Source organism: Trachypithecus francoisi, unplaced genomic scaffold, assembly GCF_009764315.1.
Source record: "Trachypithecus francoisi isolate TF-2019V2 unplaced genomic scaffold, Tfra_2.0 Contig01440, whole genome shotgun sequence".
Lineage (NCBI taxonomy): Eukaryota > Metazoa > Chordata > Mammalia > Primates > Cercopithecidae > Trachypithecus > Trachypithecus francoisi.
The window spans coordinates 30,486,768-30,511,333 of NW_022681431.1; the positions used below are offsets into that span (position 1 = coordinate 30,486,768).

The following is a 24,566-nucleotide window of genomic DNA, read 5'->3' on the forward strand; positions in this document are numbered from 1 at the left end:
GTTGCGGCCCGGGTGCCACCTGCAGGCCCCGCCGCTCCGCTGCCTGCAAGGCCCAGAAGAGCCCTCTGTGCCGCTGGAAAGTCGCAGCTTGCGGACTGGGGAGCGTTTCACTCGTGCGGATTGGAGTTCCGGAAGCCGGGAGAAACAGCCCTGGCTGGGGTGGCTTCTTGGGGGTGGGTGGCTTTGAGGGAAACCTGCGATTTATGGGAACATTGTAAAGAAACACGTGACCGAGGGGACGCCCAGAAGTAGGTTCTGTCCCTGCCACCTCGGGCAGAAGGCGGGCAGGCCCGGGCGCCCCTGGTGGAGTCAGCTGGGGATCCCCTCGCTGGGGCAAGGGCGTGGACATCGCCTCCCTCGGTGACTTTCTTCCCTGCCTGATGCCACAGCAACCGGATGGGGGAGGGTGAGAGGGACAAAAGTTTGCCACAAAGTTTGGACAAACCAAACACATTGGTTTCTTTACAAAGTAAAAAACCAGTTGTATTTTTCTTCTCTCCCATTCAAGAGCAGTGGTATCTCTTGCCTTCTCCATCCCTTTGAGCTCCATTTTTTTTCTTAATCCTAACTTTTTTTTCCCCATCCCAAATTGCTTACAGACTTAGCACGACATCAGTATGAGCTGGTCACCTTCCCTGACAACCCAGACATGTGGGGCCTGGGAAATGAAAGAGCGCCTTGGGACAGGGGGATTTGGAAATGTCATCCGATGGCACAATCAGGTAGGCCCTCTGTGCAGCTTGGGGAGGGGCGGGAAGCCAGGCTCCCTCTTCACTGCCTCCACTTTCTCTGATCCTACTGGGCCAAGGGCTCACCTTTGGCTTTGGTCATCTTGGGACAGTGAATAGGGGACTGGGAAGAGGGCTTCAGGACTTCTGAGCTGACTCCAGGTTAGTGGTCTCCAAGCTTTATTGACTATGTCACCTAAATAAACAGTAAAAAAAAAAAAGTTAAGCTCTTAGTCTGTATTATATATATATGGTTACAGTAGAATATCATGTACTAATATATACTGATATATGTTATAAAACATACAGAAATAGGAAAATTTAAAGGATGAAGCTAATTAAATAGTTTAAAATATTTTAATTCCTTGATGCCAGGAGTTCAAGAGCAGCCTGGGCAACATAGCAAGACCTCGTCTCTACAAAAAAGTTTTAAAAATTAGGCAGCCAGCTGGGCGTGGTGGCTTACACCTGTAATCTCAGCACTTTGGGAGGCTGAGGCAGGCGGATCATGTGGTCAGGAGATCGAGACCATCTTGGCTAACACCATGAAACCGCATCTCTACTAAAAATACAAAGAATTAGCCAGGCTTGGTGGAACGTGCCTGTAGTCCCAGCTACTTAGGAGGCTGAGGCAGGAGAATCGCTTGAACCCAGGAGGCGGAAGTTGCAGTGAGCGGAGATTGCGCTGCTGCGCTCCAGCCTGGGCAACAGATTGAGACTCCGTCTCAAAAAAAAAAAAATTAGGCAACCATGGTGCGTACCTGTAGTCCCACTACATTGGAGGCTGATGTGGGAAGATTTCTTGCCCAGGAGTTTGAGGCTGTAGTGAGCTATGTATGATTGTGCCACTGCACTCTAGCCTGGGTGACAGAGGGAGACCTTGTTTCAAAACCATTTTTTAGAAATTATTTAAAACGTCGGGTGCATTGGCTCATGCCTGTAATCCCAGCACTTTGGGAGGCCGAGGAGGGAGGATCACTTGAGGTCAGGAGTTTGAGGCCAGCCTGGCCAACATGGTGAAACCTCATCTCTACTAAAAATACAAAATTAGCTGCTGTGGTGGTACGTGCCTGTAACTTCAGCTACTCAGGAGGCTGAGGCAGGAGAATCGCTTGAACCCAGGAGGCGGAGGTTTCAGTGAGCTGAGACAGTGTCACTGCATTCCAGCCTGGGCTACAAAATGAGACCCTGTCTCAAAAAAAAAAAAAAGTATTTATAATATTTGCTAATTATGATGTCTTCCCAGTATTGCTTGCAATACTGCACGGTACAAAATAAGCAGATCCACATGAAAGTGAGAATTATTTTAATTTTGTAGAGATGGGGTCTTGCTATGTTGCCCAGGCTTGTCTGAAATCGCGTCCTCAGGCAGCCTTCCCGCCTTTGCCTCCCAAAATGTTGGGATTACAGGCCTGAGCCATGGGACATGGCCTCAGCTGAGGTTGTTTTTTTTTTTATTTTTTGTAGTGATGGTGGTCTCTCAATGTCCAGGCTAGTCTAGAACTCCTGGCCTCAACTGATCTTCCTGCCTTGGCCTCTCAAAGTGCTAGAATTACAGCCATGAGTCATTGAACCTGGCCTGTTTTTATTTTTAATTGACACATAATAATTGTACATATTTATGGGGGACAGTGTGATATTTTGATACATAATGTGTAATGATCAAATCAGGGTAATTGGCATATTCATCACTTGAAACACTTATCCTTTTTGTTGGAAACAGTCAAAATTCTTTCTTCTGGCTATTTTGAAATATACAATAATTTTTTTTTTTTTTTTTCCCGGAGATGGAGTCTAGCACTGTTGCCCAGGCTGGAGTGCAGTGGTGCGATCTTGGCTCACTGCAACCTCCACCTCTCGAGTTCAAGTGATTCTCCTGCCTCAGCCTCCTGAGTACCTGGAATTACAGGTGTGCACCACCACGCCCAGCTAATTTTTGTATTTTTAGTAGAAATGGGGTTTCACCATGTTGGCCGGGCTGGTCTTGAACTCCTGATCTCAGGTGTTCTGCCCACCTCAGCCACCCAAAGTGCTTGGATTACAAGCGTGAGCCACTGCGTCCAGCCTGAAATGTATAATAAAGTTTTATTCACTGTAGTCACCCTGTTGTTCTATAGAATACTATAACTTATTCTACCTGACTATAATTTTGTACCCATTAACCAGTCTCTCCCTATTCCCCTCCACACCCCACCCCCAACACCCTCACCCTTTCCTGCCTCTGGTGACCACTGTTCTACTTTCTACTTCTGTGAGATCAGTTTTTTGTTGTTGTTGTTGTGTTTTTGAGATGGAGTTTTGCTCTTGTCATCCAGGCTGGAGTGCAATGGCGCGATCTTGGCTCACTGCAACCTCTGCCTCCCAGGTTCAAGCGATTCTCCTGCCTCAGACTCCTGAGTAGCTGAGATTACAGGTGCCTGCCACCACACCTGGCTAATTTTTGTATTTTTAGTAGAGATGGGGTTTCACCATGTTGGCCAGGCTGGTCTTGAACTCCTGAACTTAGGTGATCCCCCCGCCTCAGCCTCCCGAAGTATTGGGATTACAGGTGTGAACCACCGAGCCTGGCTGAGATCAGTTTTTTTTTTTTTTTGAGATGGAGTCTCGCTCTGTTGCCCAAGCTGAGGTGCAGTGGCACAATCTCGGCTCACTGCAACCGGCGTATCCTGGGTTCAAGTGATTCTCCAGTCTCAGCCTCCCAAGTAGCTGGGATTACAGCCGTGCACCACCACACCTGGCTAATTTTTGTATTTTTAGTAGAGATAGGGTTTCACCATGTTGGCCAGGCTGGTCTCGAACTCCTGACTTCAGGCAATCTGCCTGCCTCGGCCTCCCAAAGTGCTGGGATTACAGGCATGAGGCACCATGCCTGGCCTTTTTTTTTTTTTTTTTTTTAATTTTTAATTTCTTTGGAGATAGGGTCTCAATCTGTCATCCAGGCTGAGAGCAGTGGTGCCATCATGGGTCACTGCAGCCTTGACCTCCTGGGCTCAAATGATCCTTCTGCCTCAACCTCCTGAGTAGCTGGGACTGCAGGTATATGTCACCATGCCCAGCTAATTTTTTGGTTTTTTGTAAATAGGAGGTCTCTGTTGCCCAGGCTGGTCTCGAATTCCTGGACACAAGTGATCCTTCCACCTCAGCCTCTCAAAGTGCTGGTGAACCCAGGTGTCAGCCTACTGATTTTAACCAACTGAGATCTGTTTTTTATTAGCTCCCACGGATAAGTGAGAACATGTGGTATTTACCTCTCTGGGCCTGGCTTAATTCCCTTAATGTAATGACCTCCAGGCTCATCCATGTTGCCACAGATGACAGGACTTCATTCTTTTTTATGGCTGAATAAGAGAGTCCATTGTGTCTATGTACCACATTTTCTTTATTCATTTGTTCATTGATGGACATTTAGGTTGATTTCATATTTTGGCCATTGTGAATAGTGCTGCAGTAAACATGAGGGTGCCAATATCTCTTTGATAAACTGATTTCCTTTCCTTTGGATAGATACCCAGTAGTGGGATTGCTGGATCATATGGTAATTCTGTTATAGTTTTTCTTTTTTTTTTTTGAGACGGAGGCTGGTCTCAGGCTCTGTCACCCAGGCTGGAGTGCAGTGACATGATCTCGGCTCACTGCAACCTCCGCCTCCTGGGTTCAAGCAGTTCTCCTGCTTCAGCCTCCAAGTAGCTGGGATTATAGGTGTGTGCCACCACCTGGCTAATTTTTGTATTTTTAGTAGAGATGGGGTTTCACCATGTTGGCCAGGCTGGTCTTGAACTCCTGAACTTAGGTGATCCCCCCGCCTCAGCCTCCCGAAGTATTGGGATTACAGGTGTGAACCACCGAGCCTGGCTGAGATCAGTTTTTTTTTTTTTTTGAGATGGAGTCTCGCTCTGTTGCCCAAGCTGAGGTGCAGTGGCACAATCTCGGCTCACTGCAACCGGCGTATCCTGGGTCAAGTGATTCTCCAGTCTCAGCCTCCAAGTAGCTGGGATTACAGCCGTGCACCACCACACCTGGCTAATTTTTGTATTTTTAGTAGAGATAGGGTTTCACCATGTTGGCCAGGCTGGTCTCGAACTCCTGACTTCAGGCAATCTGCCTGCCTCGGCCTCCCAAAGTGCTGGGATTACAGGCATGAGGCACCATGCCTGGCCTTTTTTTTTTTTTTTTTTTAATTTTTAATTTCTTTGGAGATAGGGTCTCAATCTGTCATCCAGGCTGAGAGCAGTGGTGCCATCATGGGTCACTGCAGCCTTGACCTCCTGGGCTCAAATGATCCTTCTGCCTCAACCTCCTGAGTAGCTGGGACTGCAGGTATATGTCACCATGCCCAGCTAATTTTTTGGTTTTTTGTAAATAGGAGGTCTCTGTTGCCCAGGCTGGTCTCGAATTCCTGGACACAAGTGATCCTTCCACCTCAGCCTCTCAAAGTGCTGGTGAACCCAGGTGTCAGCCTACTGATTTTAACCAACTGAGATCTGTTTTTTATTAGCTCCCACGGATAAGTGAGAACATGTGGTATTTACCTCTCTGGGCCTGGCTTAATTCCCTTAATGTAATGACCTCCAGGCTCATCCATGTTGCCACAGATGACAGGACTTCATTCTTTTTTATGGCTGAATAAGAGAGTCCATTGTGTCTATGTACCACATTTTCTTTATTCATTTGTTCATTGATGGACATTTAGGTTGATTTCATATTTTGGCCATTGTGAATAGTGCTGCAGTAAACATGAGGGTGCCAATATCTCTTTGATAAACTGATTTCCTTTCCTTTGGATAGATACCCAGTAGTGGGATTGCTGGATCATATGGTAATTCTGTTTATAGTTTTTCTTTTTTTTTTTTGAGACGGAGGCTGGTCTCAGGCTCTGTCACCCAGGCTGGAGTGCAGTGACATGATCTCGGCTCACTGCAACCTCCGCCTCCTGGGTTCAAGCAGTTCTCCTGCTTCAGCCTCCAAGTAGCTGGGATTATAGGTGTGTGCCACCACACCTGGCTAATTTTTATGTTTTTAGTAGAGACAGGGTTTTGCCATTTTGGCCAGGCTGGTCTTGAACTCCTGACCTCAGGTGATCTGCCTGCCTCAGCCTCTCAACCTGTTGAAACTACAGACGTGAGCCACTGCGCTAGCCTTATTTGTAGTTTTTCAAGAAATCTCCATACTATTTTCCATAATGGCTATGCTAATTTACATTCCCACCAATAGTGTATAGAGTTTCCCTTTCTCCACATCCTTGCCTTCATTTGTTCTTTTTTGTCTTTCTGATAATAGCCATTTTAACTGTGGTGAGATGACATCTCATTGTGGTTTTGATTTGCATTTGTCTGATGATTAGTGATATTGAACATTTTATCATATACTTGTTGACCATCTGTCTTTGAGAAATTCCTCTTCAAATCATTTGCCCATTTTAAAAATTGGATGATTTATTATTTTGCTGTTGAGTTGTTTGAGTTCCTTGCATATTCTTGATATTAATCCCTTGTTGGATGGATAGTTTGCAAACAATTTCTCCTATTTCATAGGTTGTCTCCACAGGTTCCATAGGTTTACTCTGTTTTTTCTTTTGCTGTGCAGAAGCTTTTTAGTTTGATGTAATCTCATTTGTCTACTTTTGCCTCTGTTAACTGTGCTTATCCATAAAATCTTTTCCCAGACTCTGAAGCACTTCCCATGTTTTCTTTTTTCTTTTTTGTTTTTTTTTTTTGAGACAGTCTCACTCTCAGCTGAGACAGGTGTGATCTCAGGTCACTACAGCCTCCATCTCCTGGGTTCAAGCGATTCTCCTGTCTCAGCCTCCTGAGTAGCTGGGATTACAGGCAGTGCCATCATGCCTGGCTAATTTTTTTTTTGAGACGGAGTCTTGCTCTATCACCCAGGCTGGAGTGCGGTAGCGTGATCTTGGCTCATTGCAAGCTCCATCTCCCGGGATCATGCCATTCTCCTGCTGCAGCCTCCCGAGTAGCTGGGACTACAGGTGCCTGCCACCATGCCCGGCTACTTTTTTGTGTATTTTTGGTAGAGATGGGGTTTCACTGTGTTAGCCAGGATGGTCTCGATCTCGTGACCTTGCGATTTGCCCACCTTGGCCTCCCAAAGTGCTAGGATTACAGGCATAAGCCACCGCACCCGGCTACACCCAGCTAATTTTTCTTTTTTGTGTGTGTGACGGAGTCACAAACTGTTGCCCAGGCTGGAGTGCGTTGGCACGATCTTGGCTCACTGCAACCTCCACCTCCCGGGTTCAAGCGATTTTCCTGCTTCAGCTTCCCAAGTAGTTGGGATTACAGGCACCTGCCACCACACCTGGCTAGTTTTTATATTTTTAGTAGACACAGGGTTTCACCATGCTGTCCAGGCTGGTCTTGAACTCCCAACCTCAGGCGATCCACCCGCCTCAGCCTCCCAAAATGCTGGAATTACAGGCATGAGCCACTGTGTCCAGCCTAGTTTTTGTATTTTTAGTAGAGACGGGGTTTCACCATGTTGGCCATGCTGTTCTCAAACTCTTGACCTCAAGTGATCTGTCCATGTTAGCCTCCCAAAGTGTTGGGATTACAGGCATGAGCCACTAACAGGCGCCTGGCCTGTTATTTACTTTCAAAAAGCCAAAAGCCAGCTTCCTCCTCCTGCCGGCTGAACCCCATGCAGTCTGTCTGCACCTGCCTCTCTGTCATTCCTCCCCGTGGCTGCCCCTGGTTTGGGTGCTGAGCCCTCTCGTCGGACAGGCCTCCCTCTCCTCCACATTCATCCAGGATGAACTCTAGGCTACCTCCTCCACAAACCTGTTTGGGATGACTTTGTTCTGTGGGAACTGGTTCTCCCAGTGAGTTCCTCCAGGCCGGCTCCTGTGCCGCCCTTCCCGTCTGACGAGAGTAAGTGTCGTCAGGACCCTGCATTCCTGGTCAGCCAGGGTTGGATCTGGCCTTGGAGTTCCTTCAGTTCTCCTGTAGCAAGTGCCTGACGTTGTATATGTGCTAGGTGCCCCAAATCATCCACTCTGCCAGTCCACAAATATTTATCTAATGTCTATTATGTGTACAGTGGTGATTAAAGCGCATCTTTGGAGAAGGGAAAGAGCCATTAGTCAACTAATTATAAATGTAAGCTCCTAAGTATTATCAAGTGTGAGTTGGGAGAAGGACCCAGTGCACTGAGACCTTCCGTTGGAGTGGGATCAGTCAGTGTCAGGGGAGGTTCCCCAAGGAAGTGGCACTTGAACTGAGATCTTAGTAGAAGTCAGCTTGGCAGAGAAGGCGGGAGGAGAGTTCCAGGCCAAGGGAGAGGCTGAGGGCCCCTGTGGAGGGCAGGTGTGGCAAGTGGGCAGGACCGAAGGCCAGTGTGGCCCGAAGGGAGGATGGGGTACAAGTGCCTGGGTGGCTGAGGGTGGACTGTGTGAGTCAGACCCTGTGGTATTTTTTGGGCAGTTTCAGCTGAAGAGGTTTTGTTTTTATGGAGGAGCTGTGGAACGATGTTAGAGGGAGGTGCTGTGCCCATGGGAACAGATTGGGAGGGCCCAAGCAGTGGGCGGTGTGCTAGGAAAAAATCAGCTCTGGGAAGAAATGCCCTGATCCATAGTGCGCAGCAGTTCTTATGGGGTAGCTACTCCCACCAGGGCTGACTTCAAGCCACCAGCAGTTTAACAGCCCGCTCCGGCCAGATTCCTGAATAGTTAACAACCAGCTCTCGGTGGCTGCTACTACAGTGTCACTGGCACCGTCCCAGTGATGCAGGCAGACCAGGTCTGAATGTTTTGGAGTCATCCAGGTGAGAGATGGGGAGGGGTGGGCAGACTTAAACGATATTTAGACCTGGTGCAGTGGCTTATGCCTGTAATCCCAGCACTTTGGGAGCAGAGGCAGGCGGATCACCTGAGGTTGGGAGTTCGAGACCAGCCTGACCAACATAGAGAAACCCTGTCTCTACTAAAAATACAAAATTAGCCAGGCATGGTGGCACATGCCTGTAATACCAGCTACTCAGGAGGCTGAGGCAGGAGAATTGCTTGAACCCAGGAGGCGGAGGTTGCAGTGAGCCGAGATCGTGCTACTACACTCCAGCCTGGGCAACAAGAGCGAAACTCTGTCTAAGAAAAAAAAAAAAGAGAGAGAGAGAACTATATTTAAGGGGTGGAATCAACAGGGCTTAGTGGTGGAGTAGAGGTGGAGGGGAGCAGGAGGAGCGTAGTACCTGCAGGTCCTCAGTGGATGCCTACCCGTGAGCGGCCCAGGCCAGGAAGCTCTCTACCTTCCTTCCCCATGGGTTCTCCCTAAGTTTGGGAAATCTCTAGGGCTGCTTTGGGTGCTAAGGAGAGGTCTTTGGTCATTGTCCAAGTTCAGAAGGTGAGCGTTTGTGTTCTCTGTTGTGGACCCCTCTGTTCACAGCCTCTTAAAAGAAGCAGCTGGGCTATAGTGGTGTTGGTTCCTTAACTCTCATGGTTTTACTCCACATAACAAGTGTGCACTTTCCTGACACTCCATGCACTGTATCTTGTCTGCAGAAGAGGGAATGTTTTAGTTATCACAATAGAAGTTACATGAAAAAGCCCCTACGCATGGGTATCCTCAGTCAGAGAAGTGGCCTGATAATCAGAGGCATCATTTACTGAGAACCTGCTATGCGCCAGCATCAGACTACGTATTTATGTGCTTTCTCTCCAGCCCTCACATCTCTAAAAGGAAGTACTGTTGTCTTTGTTCCCATTTTGTAGTTGAGGAGACTGAAGCACAGTCTCTGTGACTCACCCACAGAGGCTGAGCTTGCAAGCAAAGAGGCTAGGATTGGAACCTGCGTCTGTTCAGAACCCAACCTCATGTTTTTCCATTGTGCCTGTGGCCTCTCTGTGGTGGGGACTCGGGGTGGGGCCTCGGTGTTCCTTAGGCTTTCCTTGTTCCCTACAGTCTGAACCTCTTTGAAGCAGGAAGGGGAAAACATTTCTTTATTGGTTTTTTGTTGTTTGTTTTTTGAGACAGGGTCTCCCTCTGTCACCCAGACTGGAGTGCAGTGGCTCAAAGGGCTCACTGCAGCCTTGAACTCCTAGGCTCAAGGAGTCCTCCCACTTCGGCCTCTTGAGTAGCTGGGACTACAGGCGTGAGACCCCATGCCTGGCTAATTTTTTTTATTTTTGTAGAGATGAGGTCTTTCTATGTTGCCCAGGCTGGTCTCGAACTCCTGGGCTCAAGCAGTCCTCCTACCTTGGCCTCCCAAAGTGCTGGGATTTCAGGCATGAGCCACTGTGCTTGGTTGAAAAACACTTCTTTGGAGAACAAAACACTTATAAGTCTTCCTTGTTAGACAAAGGACCCCACACTGAGTGTTTCCCAGGGAGGGAGGGCAGTTAACAAGCAAGCCCCACCAACCTGCTTCTCCTGTTCTTGTGGTTCTCCTGCCATGCGTGGGCCTCACCATTCCACACTGTGTTGGAACTTGCTAAGACCTCCAGCTCAGGGTCAGCACAAACCACTTCCCAGTACGGTTTAGACAGGCTGACATTTTCAGTGAGACCTCTGTTTAATACAAAGGAAGAGGAGGAGGAGGTAACCAAGTGCCCCCACGTGGCAACATGGTTTGGGATTAGGGGTGGGAACACAAGACTCAGTCACACAGACCTGGGTTCAGATCCTGGCTCTGTCAGCATCTTGGCTGTGGGTCCCCACTTTTCGCATGGATGATGGGAATTCTCCAATATTGATCCCCTCATTGCTGGGTCCCTAATATGGCTGGGCAGGAGGTAGGTCAGCTGCCTTCTGGAAGCGACCCAGAGTACCTTGCGATATCGTCATGTTCTGTGTGCACTTGGCTGTGAGGAGGGCCAGGAAGTGCTGCCTGGAGCCCTGCGGTATGCTTGTTGGGGTGGAGGAGGCAGTGTGTGCACTGGATGTTAGAAGGCAGAATGTTAACAATCCCTTCTGTGAAGCAGCATGGACCTAAACTCGTCCCTTCACGGGACAAGACAAAGCTCACCCCAGCTTATCTCTGTGCTTGGAAGCCTTAAAGCCTCTGCTCCATTCAGTCACTTCTCTAGGGATTTATAGAGCCTGGGCCCAAGCTCTGTCGGGGATACCAGGAAAAAAGGGGCCCTGCTCTTTGTGTGCTTACTCTCTGATCACAGTGATCCAGGGAGCATTTAGGAACGCATTAAGTGAGTCTAAATCTAAGCACCCAACTGCATGGATAACAATGGCTGCTGTTTCTCCAGGGCAGCATATGGCAGCCGAGCTGGGTTCCCTGTCCGCATGATCTCTCCTGAATGCTGGGGGAGGGAGGCTTCTTGGGGTGAATGGAGCTTTAGCAGGATCTGGAAAGGAGGCAGACTTTCGAGTGCCTCGCAGGAAAACAGAGGCCGACTCAAGTGGGCAGAGCAGCATCTCCACAGGGCCAGAAAAGGAAGTGAGGCTGTGGTCGTTTATTCCCGGCTCCCTGTGTTCGGATGCTGTGTTTCATTTTAGCTGACATCCCTGGAGCAGATGGAGCCATCCCCATCTTATGGATAAGGACCCAGGGCTTATACCATGGGCTCCTATCACACCTTTACCATGTGGTGGGGGAGGGAGTTACACCTGGACCTGCTTGTCTCCGGAGCCCGAGCGCCTAGCTCCCATGGGTGAGGCGGGAGGCCACTGTGCCCAGTGGGGGTCTGCACTATAGGGAGTAGGGTGAAGAAGTTATGGCCCTCATAGCGTAGACCAGGCAATGCTGGGGCCCAGGGTGTGTCCAGTCGACTACCTGCTGAGTCGGGTGAAATTGCAGCTGGATCCCGGACCTTTTGCCTTCCAACTCTGGGTCCTCCTGCCCAGTCTCTCTGCCCCTAGCCTTGTGCCTCCTTTCTGAAGCACTCATCTCAGGGGGTGGGGTCTGAGAAGGAGGAGGAGGTTGTTACTAATTGTCCCCGTGTCCACAGTGGCCTGGTTGGATGCTTGCCATGATAACAGGACACTGGGCTTTCTGTGCTAAGGGTCTAAACGTAGCTTTTGGCCTCTGTGAATTTCCCCTGAGTCATTGAAAGAGGTGAACTTCAGGAAGCTGGGCCAGCCCCTTGTGTTTCTTCTGTGACTGGTCTTCAGCTCGCATCTGCCAGGCACCTTTTGGTCTGAGGATGTGCTTCCCCTCCGCCTTTTTTACACCTTATGACACACATGCTTATACACAAGTTTTATGTTTTCATGCATGAAAGGCAAGGAATTGCAAACTCTGAGGACCTTCATAATCACTACATTCAATCTGGACATACAGGGGAACTTTTCTCCCTTTTCTCAAAATACAGACCAGTTTTCTGTTGTTGTTTTGTGTGTGTTTATTTTTCGAGACAGGGTCTCACTCCAGTAGCCCAGGCTGGAGTGCAGCAGCGCGATCACAGCTCAATGCAGGTCTCACTGTATTGTCCAGCCTTGACTTCCCAGGCTCAGGAGATTCTCCCACCTCGGCCTCCCAAGTAGCTGGAACTACAGGCATCTACGAGTATGCCTGGCTAGTTTTTAAAAAATATTTTTAGTAGAGACGGAGTCTTGCCATGTTGCCCAGGCTGGTCTCAAACCCCCTGGCTGTAGTGATCTACCTGCCTTGGTCTCCCAAAGTGCTGGGATTATAGGCATGAGCCACCACGCCCGGCCACAAAGCAGTTTTGAGTTTTGTCCTTCACGAGGAGTTCATGTACCAGAAGTTGGGTACTGACATGGCTCAGGCCTAGTCTGGGTTTCCACAGAACTAAGCTAAGACTCAGTAGATTCCAGGAAAAATAAAGTAAGCCATCCTTCTTACCTTACATCTGTTCGAATTCCACTGCTAGCGAAGAACAAACACCCCGCGGTTTCAGAACCGGTGTTCGTAGCCTGCTTCTGTGCTGTTTTAATTGAATTTCGCTTTCTAGAGCAGGTATGTTTTTAATAACAAAGTAATTCTGTTTGCATTTCTGTTTCAAATGAAACATTACTCATGGAAAAACTGGGAATATTTCAGAATACTTCCTAGAGGCAGATGAAGGCCACTGTGTTAGGAAAAGTTTGTGTCTGTATCTACAGCAGACCTTCCTAGGCCCAGGAAGTTAGGATTTCGCCTCAACTCTAGGGCGAAGCTGAGCTGTCTGTGAGTAGAAAGTTAGTTTTGGTCTCTATGCCCAGATATTTAAAGACTTGTTCAGTGTTCACATTGCTGAGTTCAGTCTTTTTAGTTTGCATTTGGATATTTAAGACCAATTTCAAGTCTTCAGTATCAAAATCTCTTCGAGATTCTGGGTTGGGCCAAGTGACAGCTGTGTATCAGGTCCAGTGTTTGTGTTGGGCAAAAGACTGCAATTATCCAATTTGTAGCTAGACAGATTACCTAAAATCACTTAATAAACTGAGTCATCCAATCTACTTTTTGAATCTGATTATCTGTCCTGTTTCATTTGTGGTAGGTAGAATAATCCCCCCCAACCCCACCAAGAAATCTGCATCCTAATCTCTGAACCTATGACTGGGTGGGGCAGCATGGCAAAAGGAAATTAAGGTTGCAGATGAAATTAGGTTTCCTAATCAGCTGATCTGAGATGGGGAGATTGACCTGGCTTCCCTGGGGGTCCCAGTGTAATCCCAAGGGTTCTTAAATGTGGGAGAGGGAGGTAGCAGAGCCAGTGTCAGCTGATGCATGTGAGGAAAATGGCGGGCCATGGCTGACGCCAGGATGGGCTAAGGGGCCACAAGCTGAAGAAAGTGGCGCTTCTAGAAGATGCAGAGGGAAAAGCAGGGAAGCAGACTCTCCCCTAGAGCCTCTGGATGGAGCACAGCCCCACCAACATCCTAGCTCTGGCAGATGCACGTCAGGCTTCAGCAGATAGAACTGCAAGGAAATAAGGTGTATTATTTTAAGCCACCAAGTTTGTGGTAATTTGTTACGGCAGCAATAGAAAACAAGTGCACTCTTCCGTGTATTGAAGTTAAGTTGCTGCAGATTTTTTGGTATCTTGGTTTAGTCTCAGTCATTCTGAGGTAGCGAACCATGAGTTACAGTCTCTTTTAGTCTCTTTGGCTAAACCATTGCTTGGAATACTGTCCATGGAAATGTTGCAGGGTGGATGGAGGTGGATAGATGCTCTTGGCAACGGCACCTCACACTGCAGCGGGGCCATCAGTCTCTGTTTGTGGAACCCTGTGTTCCCCATGTCTAAGCTCCTCTGCAAACTCCGCCTAACTGGAGGCAAGTGTCTGTAGCAGTGTCTCAGTGCTGCTATCACAGAGTAACTGAGAATGCGTAATTTATAACAATTTTATTTCTTATAGTCCTAGAGGCTAGGAAGTCCAAGATCAAGGCAGGGTGAAGGCGAAAGGGCAAGATACAAAAAGGGCCAAACTTGTCCTTTTATAACCATCAGTCCCACCTGGGGTACAGAGCCATCAAGTTTGTATCTTCATAAACTGAGAAAACAGAAATTGGCCTAACAGGGCCTCTAGGACATCCTTCAAGTAAGCCACAGTAGAGTCTGGTACAGTTCTGAAATCTTCTCCTACTGTTGGGTACCCTGTGCCACACTGCAGGCGCGGCTCTTGCCCAGGTGTGTGTGCGGGTTGGGAGTTTTGTGCTGTAGGTACACAGGAGGTGCAGGATGTTGGTGCAGGTCAGCTTGTTTAGCGGTGGCAGGATTGGCTCTCAAGCTGGGGCTCTGGGAGCTGCTGCCTGGGGCAGCTGCTGCCCCGCAGTTGTCCTGGAGACCCCCCATGGCCAAAAGAGGTGACGGTGCAGTGGTGACTTCCTTGTGGCAGCTGGAGTGCCTGAGGCCAGAGCTGCTCTCCCTGCTGCTTGTGCCACAGCCTCAGGGCCTGCCTGTCTCCGGCGTCCCCACTCATGCACCAGGGAGAAGAGGGGAGGCCGCCAGGAGCCAGTGGCTCAGTTCATGATTCGCCAGGTGCAGGAGCCACTGTTGAGGATGCTGCTGGTTACCTGGGTAGAGGTTAAAGCCCATGAAGATGGACAAGTCTATCATTTGACAAAGAGAAGAGAAAACAGCCCATTACTCTGCAGAAAGTAACTCTTTGGCATGTGCACTGAAGGAATTAGCTGTTACAGGAGTATAGTGGAGGGCGAGACCCTCTTGAGCTGGGCAGACCGTGGTGCCCATGCACCTGTACTGGCAAGTGTAGAGGAGCAGGGCCAAGCGCCAGGGTGGGTGGTGCCATCTGGCTGCAGTGTCGTGGGAGAGTGGCTGGAAATGCAGGTGGGAGCCAATCTCTGCAGGATTTTAAACAGGAGTACTCGGATGACCTGGGTTCCCTGCTCTGCGGGGTTACCAATACCTGTTAGAGGCTTGTTTTCAAGCCTTGAAATATGGGTGTCAGTATTCCCATTTTACAGAAGAAACTGAGTCAGACCAAGTGGTTTACCCAAGGCCACATAGCTAGTAAATGGCACAGTTAGATTTTGAACTAGCCAGTGTTTCATCTGCTATATTATGCTACATTATGCTTGCATTCTGAAAGGACAAAACTCACATGAAACAATGAAGACACTCAACGTGGTGTTCACTATTAGGTTGAACCACATGCAGGTGCTATTTTTGTAGGTCAATGTGGTCAATTAGCAGTGTCCCATGGGTCAGCCTAATACAGCAGCAGCCAGGTTCGGACAGAGAAACCTCCCTGGGCAGGAATGGTCAGCAGAGGTTTCATGGTGGGGCTGGGAATGGAGCAGGGCCTTGAAGCCTCTGTAGTCTCTGGATGGATAGAAGTGAGGTGGGAGAGGCTGGGTGCGGTGGCTCACGTCTGTAATCCCAGCACATTGAGAGGGCGAGGCAGGCAGATCACTTGAGGTCAGGAGTTCAAGACCTGCCTCACCAACATGACGAAACCTGTGTCTACTAAAAATACAAAAATTTGCCAGGCATGGTTGCACATGCCTGTAATCCCAGCTACTCAGGAGGCTGAGGCACAAGAATCACTTGAACATGGGAAGTGGAGGTTGCAGTGAGCTGAGATTGTGCCAGTGTACTTCAGCTTGGGCGACAGAGCAAGGCTCTATCTCAAAAAAAAAGAAAAAGAAATGAGGCTGGAGCAGTTGGGTGAGAGGTGGGGTGGTAAGGAGACAGCCCGAAGGGCAGGTGCTACGTGGCTGTCGATCGGTGTGTACATGTGACCTTGGAGCGCCAGGAGGTGATTGCAGGTGACGCCTAAGGACTGGAGATCCCTCCCACGCAGCAGACAGGGTGGGATTTGGCCTGCAGCTCGCTCTGCTGGTCCCCACTGTGCTGTTTCTGTAGGAAACAGGTGAGCAGATTGCCATCAAGCAGTGCCGGCAGGAGCTCAGCCCCCGGAACCGAGAGCGGTGGTGCCTGGAGATCCAGATCATGAGAAGGTGAGGGCCTTGCGCACCCCAAGGGAAAGCTGGAGCAGCAGCCCCTGGTGTGTCTAGAAAGGAGAGTCTTGCTGGGCGCGGTGGCTCACGCCTGTAATCCCAGCACTTTGGGAGGCTGAGGCAGGTGGATCACGAGGTCAGGAGATTGAGACCATCCTGGCTAACACAATGAAACCCCATCTCTACTAAAAATACCAAAAATTAGCCAGGCTTGGTAGCGGGTGCCTGTAGTCTCAGCTAATTGGGATGCTGAGGCAGGAGCATGACGTGAACCCGGGAGGCAGAGCTTGCAGTGAGCCAGGATCGCACCACTGCACTCCAGCCTGGGCGACAGAGCAAGACTCCGTCTAATTTAAAAAAAAAAAAAAAAAAAAAGAAGAGAGTCTTAAATCTCTGCCCCTCCATCAGGGCGCCAGCCCGACAGTCTCCACGGTGACTCTGCTGCTTCTAAAGATGCCAGAGGAAGAGCAGCTAAAGTCCACACTGGGCCTTGTCAGGGACTTTTCATCAGTTTCATTATATTAAATAAGTTAACACAGTTATCACAGTGACTTTTCCTTTGTCAGCAAAAACAAAAGCCTTCTTTCTTCCTGTATTTCCAGTTCCAAGGTGGTACGTGACCGTTCTCTGCTGTCATGCTGCCGCTGACATTTATTCCTCTAGCGTGGAGACTGGGCCGTACATCTGCCCGGTGGCTGCTGACCCCCTAGCTAGTGAGGTGGGCTCCGAAAGAGCCAGCGAGGAGGACACCAAGCAGGGGCTCCTCTGCCAGCCTCTTAAAAAGAGGAAGTGCCATTTGGTTACATCATGGTTCCATCTGGTTACATGAGTTCCTTCTCAGATCCCTCTCTGTGTGTCTACCTTGGGGTGATGTGTGTGGGTGAATCAACCTGCCGAAAAATAAACAGAGAAAAGAAAAAAAAATACGAAAACAAAAAGAGCAGGCACCACCTTGTTTGCCTGCTTGCATGTGTGACACATCCCCCCCATGTGGAGGGCATGAGATTGGAAGGACCTCAAAGGAGCAGTTTGGCAGCACGATGAGGACTTGGGATGTAGCACGCACAGAAAATGGAAGTTACACGCAGTGCGCCCTCAGCGTCTGAGTTCTGGTGCTGCGGGTGGGGCTGGGTGCATGCCACTGACCGGGGCATTGCAGTTGGCCACCCATCCTGGGCTCTGTCTTCCTCTGTTTCGAAGCCCTGGGTTATCCTGGGCCTTTGTTGCTGAGACCTGATGGGGGTGGTAGGGATGGGTCTGGGCAGGAGTCTGGCTCTACTCTCATTGGTTTTCCTCCTTCCTAGGCTGACCCACCCCAATGTGGTGGCTGCCCGAGATGTCCCTGAGGGGATGCAGAACTTGGCGCCCAATGACTTGCCCCTGCTGGCCATGGAGTATTGCCAAGGAGGAGATCTCCGGAAGGTGAGGCTCCCGCGGCTGCCAGGCATACAGCCTGTCTGGGCACGTGGGACACCAGGAAGGGGGATGGGGAGACCTTTCACTTCTGTCATCATCAGGAAGCTTGGGGACCCCCAGCAAATCCAGCAGGGCTGCTTTGCCTCTCAGATCCTCTGTTCCCTGTCCACCTGGGGCTGGTGTGTGTGTGTAAGTCAAAGGCACTTCCGAGAACACCAGGGAAGGGGGAAGGGCATGCTGCACACTCTGCTGGAATTACTCCAATGACAAGGAAAACTCATTACAGGTCTGGGCGTGGGGAAGGACTGGGCAAGTTCCAAAACACATGCTTCCTCCCTGGGCGTGTTAGGGCCACATTAGGCCTTTGGTGCCAGCGCCACTACTCTCCTTATTAGGAGGGATCTTATTCCAGAGATGGGATAGCACCACACACGGGGGCAGGGAGCATAGCGGAGAGGGAGTGGGATTCATCATCAGAGAGCTGGGCCAGGACTGCAGACCTGCTCCAACCCATCCGACCCACCCAACCTACCTGACCCACTTGGACTCATCTGTGGGGTCTGCTCTCCACCTTCTCACCACACCACCTCCTCTTCCCTAGAATGTTCACTTCTGGTGGGTAGACGGCAGCCCCTTCTGGTTTCAGGGGCAGTTGGGTGCCCTCCTCCCCATTGTTCCCTGTGACAGTACCACACAGCCTGCTAGTACATGTTACCTCATTTGATTTCCAACAGCTTACACATGAGTGCACAGGTATGGTTCCCACATCACGGGTGGATTTCACGGCCCAGAGAGGTTGGGCCTCACACAACTGTAGCAGCAGAGCCTGGGTCCCAGTCCACACAGACCTAGCCACAGGCCACCTCTCCATCTCTAAGACTGAATAGGGCCATATAACATTATGATAACTGGAAGCTCTGAACAAAATAATTTTTTTTTTGAGACAGAGTCTCACTCTATTGCCCAGGCTGGAGTGCAGTGGCGTGATCTCGACTCACTGCAGCCTCTGCCTTCTAGGTCCAAGTGATTCTCCTGCCTCAGCCTCCCGAGTAGCTGGGATTATAGGTGCCCACCCCCATGCCCGGCTAACTTTTGTATTTTTGGTAGAGGCAGGGTTTTGCCACATAAGCCAGGCTGGTCTCGAACTCCTGACCTCAAATGATCACCCCCCTCAGCCTCCCAAGGTGCTGGGACTACAGGTGTGAGCCACTGTGCCCAGCCAAAAACATTTTTATTTTAATTGAAAAGGAGGTCGGTTACTCTGCGAGTGCACCTCTTTACTTTGGAAGGGTCACGACAGTGAGGGTGGGAGCCCAGGCGTTTATTCCCTTTCAGTGGCCATTCCCAGACACACTTCAGGTGCTACTCTTACTGTTCCTCCAGGCCCTTGTGCCTCTTGAAAAAAAAAACACAAAACCTTTCCACTTTGGGAAGCTGAGACAGGAGGATAGCTTGAGGCCAGGAGTTTGAGACCAGCCTGGCAACATACCAAGGCCCTATCTCCTCAAAAAATAAAAAATGAAAAATTAGCCAGGTGTGGTAGTGTGCACTTGTAGTCCCCACTATTTTGGAGGCAGGACTGGGAGGATGGCTTGAGCCTGGGAGGTTGAGGCTACAGTGAGCTATGATTGTGCCACTGCATGCCAGCCTAGGCGACAGAGCAAGACTTAGTCTCAAGAAAAAAGATAATCCTGTCTCAGAAGAAATAGACAGATAAATAAAATAAAAGGAAACTTTCCATGGGGCTTGGCCTGCCAGAGTGGCTCTCCCCGGAGATAGGCATGTCCTGGGAGTGGCACTCACAGCAGGATATGAACACAGCCCTTGGCATGACCCACAGTGAGAGATGGGGGAACTTGACAGCACTTTGATTTTTTCCTTATTTTTCTAACCTTTGACAGTCACCCATTACTGACTGCAGCTGTGTAGAGATAAAGCCATGTTGCAGTCAAGTGGAGACTTCTCAGAGGGCAGCCAGGAAGTAGGTGGGATGTGGCCAGATTACAGAGGGCTCTGAAGTGAGGCAGAGGCTTTTAGACTTGGTCTTTTAGGTGGCAAAGAGCCAATGAGCCAGGGAAGAAGAGATGGAAAGTTTAACATGACTGACCTGGCGTGGGTTGCAGGATGATTGAGGGGGAGGCAGGAACGACTCGCATCCTAAGGAACCCCTGTCCTTGCTGTCACCCAGTGGGGTTAGGGGAGGACACTGTTGCCCAGTGTCTTGTTATCTGTTGTTTCCTTTTTTCCCCTCTAAAAAGTTCAAATCTATAATACAACCGTGGGCAAGGAGAGGCAGGCTTGGCCAGCAAGTGGGGACATGTAAGAGTCGATGTTAAAAGTCTACATGCTAGGTACGTGAACAGACTCTTGAGGGTTTATGAACATGATGTGAGTTCCTGACAGTGAGACTCAGCTGGGAAGCTCCTCTCTCTGCCTTCTTCGGAGGCCAGCTCCCAGCAGCACACGGAGCCTCTTGACAGTCAAGGGGGCCAGGAAGGCAGGGGATTAAGGGCCTGGGCTTGAGTTTCAGATTGACCTGGCGCCGCATTCCAGCACTGCCCTCTTACAGCTGTGTGAGCTGACAGGTATTCGACCGTGTAACCTCAGTTTCCTCCTCCAACATGGGGATTCCACCCGTACTTACTCAGTGGTGGTGGTTAGTATTAAATGAGATCACGCAGGGAAGGCTTTGCCGAGCTAGTCCGTGCAGAGCTCTTCCAGCCCCTGGCACGTAGTCAGTGCTCAGTAACCATTCCCTACTGTTACTATCACCTACGTGGCTAGGAGATGGCAGGGCAGTGGTCAGAGGGTGGTTTCCAGTGATGCCCTCCCAGCCTGGCCCATCTCTAGGACTCTCAGGCACAGAGAATTCCTATTTCCTGTGCTTAGACTTCGTCCTGCCTTGCTCAGAACTGCAGCAGCCAGTGAAAATCGAACTTTCCTCGCCCCAGGGGCCCCTTGCTGTGAGGATGTGAGAGCCCTGGGGTGGTCAGGACTGCTTCATCCTCCTCTTCTTCCTCCTCCTCCTCCGGCCAATCCCTGCTAGTCCTGCTGCCCTAGCTTCCTCAAAAGCAGGTCCCCTAAAGACCAGGGCCCAGGGTCAGCACTTCCATCACATGGGCTGGTAAGAGACACGTGTGGATTTCTGGTGGTTTGTGACCACCAGCTCTGATGCCACTTCTCACTTTCTTGACAGTACCTGAACCAGTTTGAGAATTGCTGTGGTCTGCGGGAAGGTGCCATCCTCACCTTGCTGAGTGACATTGGTAAATCCCAGCCCCAGAAGTCAGGCCATGTCCTTCAGGGAGAGTGTGGTGCCCCATGAGTCCCTGCGGAGCACTGCAGGCAAACACTTCAATCCTTTGGTCTCTGTGGAGGGGTAATGGGAGCCCGGGGAGGGGAGACTGTGGTGGAGTAGGGAGGTCAAAAAGGAGTCATCCAGACAGACGCTGAACTCAAATAGGTTTCCCTTCCTTCCTGATTAACTCATCAGGTGAATTATGATGTGTAGGGAATAACAGATTTCCTTTCCCATTATAAAGCTCCCCTCCCTCCTTTCCTGGAATGGCCAGCACTGGAATAGGTTGTCATTCGAATGAGTTTTGTCCCTTGGCAGTGAATTTTTCCGCTCCCACGTTGGTAGTTCTTTGCCAACAAGAGGCGTAGGAAAAACTGTCCTTGTTTAATCCCATGGGTACTGTTGGCATCCCCAAATGAGGGCATCTGCGGCACCCTCTGAGAAGGCCAAGTTGGCCATTCATTGAGAAGAGTGACCTCAGCCTGCAGAGGCCAATGGAGCCTCCTGGACCCTGGCGCCCACTCAGTAGGGGCTTGAGGGCTGGGGGCTGAAGGTCAGCACCTGGCCCCAGCCTGGGGAGACAGACGTCACAAGGGAGAGGGACTTGCTCAGGGTTTTTTGTTTTTTAAAAAAATAATCTCCAAGATTGTTGGTGCAAGTTGATAGTTGGAGTCTAAGGTTTAGAGTTATCGATAATTTATCTTTGACTCTTTGCTCCCAGATTTGGAGAATGATGCCATTTTCATGCTTCCCCTACCTCAACCTTTCAAAGCTGTATATATTTTTTCTTTTTGTTTGCTCAAGCTTTTTTTGGAAAATTGTCAAATATATAAAAAATTAAAAGAGTACTACAGCGAAAATCACATACCATTCCCCTCAGTTCACCGGATGTTAACATTCTCCCTCATTTGTAAAGCTGTGTTCTCTAAGCCAGGGCCTGGAAGGGTTGATGGTCCAACACTTTGTCTTGCTAGTGTGGATCTGGTCTCTTCCTGACTGCTGCTTTTGACAGAGGAGAAGCAAGAAGAAAAGGAAGGGGAAAAGTCAAGCAATGACATATTTAAGGTTAAGATCCAAATAGTCTGACATAGAAAATTCCCATCTCGCTCTATGCTATGTCTTCGTCCCTTTGGGTGGATTTCACATGGAGGATAAGTTGACATTACACCAGTTTTATCTGACTCGAGTGAGCACCCAGTGCTGGCCCAAGGGACCCCCTGTGCATGGCCTGCATGAATCTTGTCTGTCTTCCTAGAGCATAATCCATCAGTTAGAAATTCCACTTGTTTTCTTGACTGCCTGACCCAAGGCTCACCCATCCATGTTTTGCTTGGAGGCTTACTCGATTGTATTTTTTACATCAGTGGCCAGATTCTTCATTTGTTCTCTGTCGAACTGGGTTGAAGGCAGGTTAGCAGGTTGGGGAATATTCTCTTGCTTTTCATGGGTGACTTTTATTTTGTTTCTCTTTGGTTAGAGCTTTGTCAAGTTATTATTATTATTATTTTGATGTTTTTCTCTCAGATAGTTTTCTTTCACTCCTTAGGCTATTGATGATTTAGCAAGTAGTTATTACGAAAGTCTTTTTTTTTTTTTTTTTTTTGAGACGGTGGTTCACTCTGTTGCCCAGGCTGGAGTGCAGTAGGCGACCTTGGCTCACTGCAACCTCTGCCTCCCAAATCCAAGTGATTCTCCTCTGCGAGCCTCCTGAGTAGCTGGGATTACAGGTGCGTGCCACCACACCTGGCTAATTGTTGTATTTTTAGTAGAGACAGGGTTTCACCATGTTGGCCAGGATGGTCTCGAACTCTTGACCTCAAGTGATCCACCCATCTCAGCCTCCCAAAGTGCTGGGATTATAGGCATAAGCCACCATGCCCTGCCAAAAGTCTTTAAATTATTGGCACAAGTGCAGGGTGCGGTGGCTCATGCCTGCAATCCCAGCACTTTGTGGGGCTGAGGTGGGTGGATCACAAGGTCAGGAGTTCAAGACCAGTCTGGCCAAGATGGTGAAACCCCATCTCTACTAAAAACACAAAAATTAGCTGGGCGTGGTGACGGGCGCCTGTGATTCCAGCTACTTGGGAGGCTGAGGCAGAGAATTGCTTGAACCAAGGAGGCGGAGAGGTTGCAGTAAGCTGAGATCGAGCCATTGCACTCCAGTCTGGTGACAGAGTGAGACTCCATCTTGGAAAAAATATATATATATATTGGCACAAGTGCACATAACTCTCAGCTTCCTTACATGGTTGTTTATTCTGCAGGTGCTTTGCTGCTGATATTCACAGAACCTCTCTGGTTACATATTCTTTTGGTCTGAGTCCACTTTTGAATTCAGTTACCATTGACTTGTGTGGTAGCTTTTATATTATTGTATTCAAATTGTGTATGTCTATGTATTTAAGTTACACATAAATTAGAATAATGAAAACAGGTGAGTTCTTAAGTGCTTGTGTGCTACAAGTCTCCTACAGATAGATAGGTAGGTGAATATTAAATTCTGTAGGTTGCTGATTCTCTGTCTTCTCTGTGACCCCTGAGTTGGAAATAATTCGACTTTGAAGTACTAACTAGTACACTACAGTTAAACTTCTTAAGGGCACAAACTTCAGTCACTGCTGTATCTCCAGCATCCAGAATAGCAGTATATCAGCTTCTCTATAAATATTTGTCAAATGAGGGCCGAGTGCGGTGGCTCATGCCTGTAATCCCAGCACTTTGGGAGGTGGAAGCAGGCTGATCGCCTGAGGTCAGGAGTTTGAGACCAGCCTGACCAACATGGAGAAACCCTGTCTCTACTAAAAATACTAAATTAGGCTGGATGCGGTAGCTCACACCTGTAATCCCAGCACTTTGGGAGGCCAAGGTGGGCGGATCATGAGGTCAGTTTGAGGCCAGCCTGGCCAACATGGTGAAACCCTGTCTCTACTAAAAGTACGAAAAACAAAAACAAAAACTAAATTAGCCAGGTGTGGTGCTGCATGCCTGTGATCCCAGCCACTTATTGGGGGCTGAGGCAGGAGAATCACTTGAACCTGGGAGGTGGAGGTTGCAGTGAGCCAAGATGGCTCCATTGCACTCCAGCCTGGGCAATAAGAGTAAAGCTCCATCTCAAAAAAAAAAAGAAAAAAAAAATTTGTCAAATGAATGAAATAAATCCTAAAGGAAATTAAAATAAGTAAGGACCTAGTTTATTTTTTTATTATTATTATTTAAATCAGATGTCCACACATCATGAACAGCTCCAGGTCCAATACTAGCTCCTCTGCGTATTAGCAGTGTGACTGTGGGCACGTTACTTACACCCTTTTATTAGCGGTAAAATGGGAGTGTTACTTACCTTGTTAGAATTGTTGTGGAATAAAATGAGGTGATACAAATAAAGCTTCTAGCACAGTGCTCTGTTTCTGCAGAATATGCAGTCAGCAAGTGTTAGTTCCTTGCTCATTTCCTTCCCGCTCTGGATTTTGATTTTTGGCCTCCCCATTTTGGAAACCCTCAGTGCCTTCTTTAGGGCATGCATGATCTGAGGCTGGATCCAGGGAACCACATGGGTGGGTGCCTTCTGAGACTCCCATCCTGGAAGAGGCTGGCCTTCCTCAGACCCATTCCCATCTCCACCACCTTTTGGGTGCAGTACAGCCCCGGTTTTGTGGTTGAGGCTGCTGATGAGCTCGTATTTTAATTTTATCCCTGTTTCTGATTTGTGTACCAAATCCATTAAATTTCTTTTTGCAAGGATCTGGTGACTGAGCCAGAGTTCATCTAACATAGCTCTTTTGTATTTTGGAGCATTT

The 24,566-nt window shown here is 49.1% G+C and overlaps 1 protein-coding gene across 5 annotated transcripts in view; it reads left to right on the forward strand.

Annotated features, from left to right (window-relative positions):
- Positions 1-24,566, forward strand: part of IKBKB (inhibitor of nuclear factor kappa B kinase subunit beta) — a 59,454-nt gene that overhangs the window by 194 nt on the left and 34,694 nt on the right. For 2 of the 5 annotated variants that reach the window (XM_033232233.1, XM_033232238.1), the window contains exons 2-5: positions 600-722; positions 15,961-16,055; positions 17,360-17,477; positions 20,668-20,737. In XM_033232233.1, the coding sequence (XP_033088124.1) occupies positions 618-722; positions 15,961-16,055; positions 17,360-17,477; positions 20,668-20,737 (388 nt within the window). In that variant the 5' untranslated portion in view covers positions 600-617. Of the gene's footprint in view, positions 1-599; positions 723-15,960; positions 16,056-17,359; positions 17,478-20,667; positions 20,738-24,566 lie in introns of those variants that run through there. The other 3 variants (XM_033232244.1, XM_033232252.1, XR_004442122.1) reach the window with 2 other exon arrangements.